Source organism: Sesamum indicum, linkage group LG6, assembly GCF_000512975.1.
Source record: "Sesamum indicum cultivar Zhongzhi No. 13 linkage group LG6, S_indicum_v1.0, whole genome shotgun sequence".
NCBI lineage: Eukaryota > Viridiplantae > Streptophyta > Magnoliopsida > Lamiales > Pedaliaceae > Sesamum > Sesamum indicum.
This window is the reverse complement of record NC_026150.1, coordinates 9,531,169-9,538,631: the sequence shown is the minus strand read 5'-3', so window position 1 is coordinate 9,538,631 and position 7,463 is coordinate 9,531,169. Positions and strand designations below refer to the sequence as shown.

The window sequence follows — 7,463 nt, the reverse complement described above, 5'->3', positions numbered from 1 at the left end:
CAGGAAAAATCCCGGTGTCCAAGACCCCAATAATCACACCTTTACCATAATTCGACTCATTCCAAAATCCCATGTTCTGGTTTAGCCCCAAGAAGTTCGGCGAATGTGTCGTATGCAACGACAATTTCCGCTCAGGATGTGCTGATACGAACCCAACCTTATTCTCCATGGCTTTCAGCTCATCTGCTGATAATCTCGCAGCAAAACCTTTGAACACATTATGATACGAGTAGATCATCCGTCTCCGCTCACCTGAGGCTGCCGTGAACGTTGACAAGAATGTGTCATACCAGCTATCCAAATCATCGAGCCGATTCGGGAGGCCATCAGGGCCATCAACATGTACTATATATGTCTGTAAGGTACTTCCATCAGGTGTATCACTCGCAATTGTTTGGAAAAGATGGAAATTAAGCATGCAAATGAAGGTGAGAAAGGGCATGAAACCCATTTTCAGCAAACAACAAGCAAAGCTTTTTTTTCTCTCAAAGTACAAAAGTTTTAGAGCTATATGGGATTCTGATGGATTGATGTTTCAGGTTTCTTGAACTGTTTATATAAGTTTGTTTCCACCTTCTGTTGTGATAACTTGGTCGTGATGATCAACTTGATGTCCAAGACTTAACGATATCGACTTAGTCCTAACGCGAGACATCATACCAAGTTTCCTCTTTATTTAGGGTTGATTACACTTAAGTTGTTATGAAAAATATGAAATTACAATTTTCTCCTAAGGAAGTTTCAATATTACACTTACACCCTTTTTAAGAACTGTTTACATCTGCCCTTCTTTCGTTAAGATTTGAACGAAAAATGTTGATGTTAACAAAACAATTACATATATCACCAATTTTATCTTTTATTTAACACTCCAAATAATAAATATTAGGTTTATTAGAGAAAAAAATATAATGATGTGAACATCACTCCATATATATATACTTCTATATATATATATATATATTATATTTGTATCTTTATAAGCTAAGGATGATAAGGTTGGGTTTGTATCAGCATGCCCCTGAGAATAAATTGTCGTGTATACGACTCATTTTTCTAAATAAATTCTAAAATCACACTTATATCCCTTCTGATACTTTTTCATTTATACCTGACTCCTTTCTGTTAGAATTTGGACGAAAAGTACTAACGTTAGCAAAAACATTACATAACTTTCTAATTTTACCCTTCATTAATATTCTCATATAATAATTTTGTACTTATAAACGAAAAAATGTAATGATACTAAACTCACTCCACACACACATATATATATATATATTATATTTATCCACTTATAAGTACAAAAATACACACGATAATGTTAAATGAGATACAAACTTGAAAATTTATGGAATTCTTTTACTAAGGTTAGCATTTCTCGTCCAAACCCTAATGGAATGAGGTCAAGTGTAAATGAATAATTTTTTAATGGAGTGTTAGTGTAATTTCATAACTTCTTTGGGGGAAAGTGTAATTTTACATTTTTCGAAGGAGTTTAAGTGTAATTAACCTGCTACACTTATATAATTAGTTGGATCATGAAATGTAACAAAAACCAAGTCTAATTCCCCCCAAAACAAAAAAAAGAATGGAATATGCAATTTTTTGAAGATTTAAGTCGGCAAGTTTTGACCATCTCAAGGAAAAGATATGGACATGGTCTCATTTAGAGTTGCAGAATTTCTTAAGAAATTATAGAAATTGGAATTTACAGCAAATACCATACGAAGTGATCTTGAGGAATTTGTCAATCACATTTTCTGAGTTACTCAATAATTAATTAATAGGTTCATCTTTCCAGAGATGAAGGACCATTTCTCATCATTATTCTATTTGACGAGTTCCAATCATAAATTTATTTGATTTAACTTGTGTATAGTTTTTAAGCTTAATTACAATATATTTTTTGAATTTTGACATAATTATAAATACTTTTGATTTTATCAGTCATCAAACAACTAGACCAATTCGTTGGTGAACTGACCGAAATGTTCTTGTAGATTATAAATTATAATTTTTACTTATTTTTCAAAAGTTTTTTTGTATTAAATGGACGACCTCTTTATGATTTTTATTTTAAAAAAGTACAGTAAGCACAATTAAATCTAAATCCAAAAATTATATAATTTATCATATATTAGAAGTATTGATGATTTTTTAAATAATAAGAGGTATTTATAATTATTTTAAAATTCAACAGAAGCTCGTCGCAATTTACGCTCATAGAAAGACGTAAACGACAGTGGTGTCGGGAGCAAGTGACATATGGTACACATACAAATTAATGTCCTACTGCACGACTCTTTCTTATTTGAAACTTGCCGTGGATTCAAACCCAATGCATATAAAACTTTAAAAATGTGTTGTAAACTTTTAGTTTGTACGTAATAAAAATTTGGAGTGTTTGAGAATAATATTCTGAAACAAAAAGATATCAAAGTTTTTGGGGAAAAAGGTTTGATGGAGTATTAACAGGAAAATTGCAAGCAATTTCTACGTGATACTGAAATTCTTTTAGTGATTTATCCTCCTGTATTTTTCGAAATGTAGCAATTTACCTCTATGTACTTTTTTAAAATGAACCAGTTTGATTCTCTAAATTGCTTCATTATAAAAAAAAAAAAAACATAGGAGGATAATTTGCTAATTTTTTTTATAGGGGGATAATTTGTTCATTTATAATATCACAGGGGTTAATGCGGCCTAACTTAGTTGATGAAACTAAAGTCCTATAATCTTAAAAGTCATGGGTTCGAACCCCGCCAGGAGTTGTTGTCTACTGTAATAGTAGGTGTTATTGAGTAGGATATGATTATTGTAATAGTTTTTGTTAGATATTGATGTTGACAAAAATGATTGTACTTGTAATAAATTTATTTCATTTAATAATAGTTCATTGCTCTTACGTAAAAAATAAAAAAATATCACAAGAAAATAAATATTGCTCATTTTCTATAAGTGACTTTTATGGAATTCACTTACCTGCTCATGGACCAGTTGGTCTGCCACCAACTGGGTTCATGGGATGGCTTGGGCCATTGCAAGAAATATTAGAGCAGATATCAATATTATTAATGAATAGGCTAATAAGTTTCTTTTTAAAAGATTGATGGGTTGATAGTCGTAGGCGTAAAGCCAAGTCCAATCAAATTAATGGGCTAATAAGCTAATAATTATTTTAAAAAATAATCATTCATATATTGCTTTCAATTCCTAGTTTTTTTTGTTGAACTACAAAAATGGTGGCAAATAATAACACAATATCCACATCAAACAAATTGATATGCGCAGCAAAATACCAGTCTTTCTTTTAATACGACCTGGATTACAAATAGATCTCCTTTTATATATTTTATATTTTGAACGAATCTAACCTCATCTCCAATCCAGTGATTCTTCATTTTCCACGTGACTACAGAAACGCAACAATTGACTATTACTTAAGTTTGTGGGTCCTTATTTATAGAAGAGTCACAAAGACTTGTACCTAACTTTTTTTTTTTTTTTTTGAGAGGAAATAGGATTTTGTTAATAGATCAGTGTCCATGAAAATCAGGCAGAATGGGTTCCTGGATATTAACAGCTATCCCTGGTGCATGTGACATAGTATGAGTAGCTGCTCTTGCTAACAAATAAATGAAAAACGATTTTCACATATGGACCTATATAAATCCTTAATATCTCGAACGAAAGCCCCCAATGTTGAATTATTGGAGGTTTGTTGATTTGTAAGCAATTACCCTCGAAGATGACTTTTTTCCACCCTTTCATCAAAACCAGTTTCACTCCTTTTCATACTAGAAATGCTTCTGTTAGAGTTAGTTATCCAGTCGATATAGCTTCCATTAGAGTCTCTATAAAGAATCCCTGCCATATTGAAACTATGTAAGTCTCTAAGGTCAAGCCCCCCATCCTCCATCTTTTCCCATCAAAATCAATGAATCTTTGATCTGTCTCTGTTCTCCCAGAAAAATTATGCCATTTGACTGTTCAATTTCTGAACAAGTGTCACCGGAATCCTAAAGTTGGGATTGACTGTAATACAGACTTGATGACCACCAACTTATCAGCCTGGGATAATTTTTTTTCTTTCCAGAATTTATCTACTATGCTTTGGAATAGTTCTGCTCCAGATCTATTTTTCATCCCTCATAATCCTACATAAACATCATGTCTCTTTTCAATCCTAACTCCCAACACAGTAGCCAAACCCATTTGATCATCCTCACTAGGGTATTGGTCTATGTACCCAATTTGAATTCATAAAATATATTTATTTTTCTTCATTATTCGATTTATCAACCGATCTATCTTCAATTCAACAAATTTTAGACATCCAAACATTATTTACCGTATAATATTTTCATAAGATTATTGCAAACGATATAATAAATGATATATCATTTAAAAAAATTATAAAAAAAAGAGTTATCTGTGAATTAATCTCAATAATGTCGAATTTATCAATAAATTATGGGTAAAAATAAAAAATAAAAAAATAAAATTTAATTTAATTAGTAAGATCTACAAAAAAAAAAAAATGGATCGAAAAAAAAAAATCAGGTCCGAGTCTGACTAGATCTGGGTCTGGTCGGATTTAGAGACCCATAACAAGTTTTAATTGGAGTTTAATGGATTGAGTAGAAATTGTGTCTAAATTAATTTATTTAAATCTTTTTGGGGTTAGTTTGAGACTAAGTAAAATAAGAGCCTACATCAATTTATGAATATGATCCCAATCACATAATTACGATAACATATTCAAAATATTATGAAAAGATATCCCCTTGAAGAAAGTGAATTTTTTATATAATTCCTGCACCTAATTATTCTAATAAAATTCCTAAGAATGTCCAATTTCAAGATGATTATTCTATCCCTAGACCTTTCCATGATCCTGCCTAAAAAACACAAGTTAGTGGAAACTTTTGACATTTATTATTAATCACTTGTAAATTATACCAATCATTAACTCAAAACCAATCCATGTCATACATATTGCCACTCACAAACTACACAACTATTAAACCAATAAATTTAATTATTTTCTTAGAATAAATATTGATTAATTAATTTAGTTAATCACTTCAAAAACAATTTAAATATAATAAACATGACTAGTATTTGATAATTGTACATAACATAACATCACTTTCATAAAATTAAACTTTATACCTTAGCATCTGAGTTTTGAGTTGCAAGACATTAAACAAATATATATCTACAAAAATATCAATTTCATCATTATATATACTTTAAAAAATATCTATATGTAATTTAGTAATTTTTCTTTTTTTTACAGAAACTGCACATTTTAAATAATAACAATAAAGCAACAAATTTTAACAAACTCACATAAAGCAAAAAATAAAAAGAAAAGAAGTATTAAAGGAAAAATTACATTTTTGGTCTCATATGTTAAGATTTTTTTTTAATTTTAATTGTTACGATTCTCCTACATTGCATCCTATAAATTAAAAAAAATAAAAAATTCTTAGTCCTCACGTGACTTTTTCATCCACCAAAAATTTTTAGTCAGGGGGCCCATGACTTCTCCGTTAGTGATTGGACGAAAGTACGTGAGGACTAAAAATGAGAAAATTTATAATTTATGGTATGTAAAAGTGAAAAAATCACAATAAACGAGATTAATTTAAAAATAAGCCTAATTTAGGGAACTAAAAACACGATTTTCCCATAACCTCAACATACATCTTGCAGGATTTAAACCCATCATCTTAATTATTAGATTAACTATCATTTGGGAAATATTTCTTTCAATTCCTTGTAATTAACGTCGAGTAGTTAAGTTTCAAAATTAGGGTTATCTAATCTTGTTAATTTTGAAAATAAACTTGGAACAATTATGCAAGAGCGTCCTAAATATTTCCAGTCGTATTCATCTATGCTATTTATCTACACTGTATTATAATTGGTGAAGGGAGAATTTGGTGTTACGATTATAATTTCTTTTTTTTTCCTACTCCAATATTATATATCTTTTATCTTATTTTCTCGAATTTTTTATAAATATAGTATAGTTGTATTAAATTATCATTTTATACATGATTTATTTTTTTTGTTTCTATATAAAAATTTTGAACCAAAAAAATATATAAATATTTTGTTAAATAATTTAAAAAGAAATATGTATATGCATATTATTGTTGAGGGAAAATCTTATTTTTTTGTCCCACATGATAGGCTTTATTCAATTTTAGTTTCATTCATTACAAAAATCACAATTTTAGGATAATATCTTTTGATTTGTCATAGTTTTGGCCCCAACTTCAAATATTTGTTGAGGAACCCTAATTTCTCATTTTTTCCCTCTTTTATGTCAAGCCATTATTTATTGTTCCCCAAATACGCATCACGTGAGAAACACATGCCTCTTCAACCGGCACTTAACGTTTTCTATCAATTATTTAATATTGGGATCAGAATTAAGATAAATGATAAGATATTATCCCTAAAATTGAAATTTTTATAACGGATGAGATTAAATTGAAGAAGCCCTAACATATGCAATAGAAATGAGATTTCCCCTATTGTTGTTGATGAATATATATCTTCTCTTAATCACGTTATTATATATATAATTAATATAAGCTAAGGTTTGTGCTTTAATTTTTGGATTCCTGTCTTTTTAGTTAGAATATAGACCAAATAAATTAAAAGGTATCTCTTTGGAAATTCTGCAGGTAAAGGAACATTAATTCACATCATTCTTGAACCTAATTTATTCTCAGAAAATTCCTACCACTTCCATCCGTATCTTCTCCATTTCTCCTCAGAATTATACTTTTGTTCCAAAGAATATTAAATATTCATTGTTCATAAACTGAAATCAAATCCAAACAATAATTCCTTGTTTGATTGGTGAAATTGTACTGTCTCTATGTCAAGAGGTTGTGAGTTCCAATTTTATATATGTAAGTATTTAGCCGACTCTTGACAGTAATACGTTGGTTTTTATTTTTTATTTTTAAATTTGTTGGTTGTATTGTTCCCAAAAAAAAAATGAATAGTATTTATATAATGTATTTTATATATTGATGGGTTTACATGTTTTTGCTACTCTAAAAGTAAAGGTATTCTCGCTGGAATAATGTAACACCTGCAAAGTGACACCGCGTTAGAGCCAAGTCGGGAGGGTTTCTGGCGAAGACTGTCCGACGCTCAAATCAGTGTTTGGGACTTGGTTCTCGAAGAGAGAATACAATAGTAGGAGTGACAAAAATTATACCTGACTGAGGGAGAGCCATGAACTTTTGTAGTCTAATTATGAAAATCTCTCAAGATTTTAGTGTAAATATTTCCACATAATTTGAATTTAGAAATATTGATGTTCTGTGTATTTAATGTTGTAATAATAGTATTAATACGTTGGTCGATTTTAAAATTATTTTTTACAAGAAAAACTGAAATAGAAAAATATAATTTACCCCCCCCCCCCA

General features: G+C 29.6%; 1 protein-coding gene across 1 annotated transcript in view; it reads right to left on the bottom strand.

Moving 5' to 3' along the window:
• The window catches only part of LOC110012182 (subtilisin-like protease SBT1.4), a gene marked incomplete at its 5' end in the record, with an annotated part of 840 nt that extends 428 nt beyond the window's left edge, over window positions 1-412 (bottom strand). The window contains 1 exon segment of the mRNA XM_020695037.1: window positions 1-412. Within this exon segment, the coding sequence (XP_020550696.1) occupies window positions 1-412 (412 nt within the window).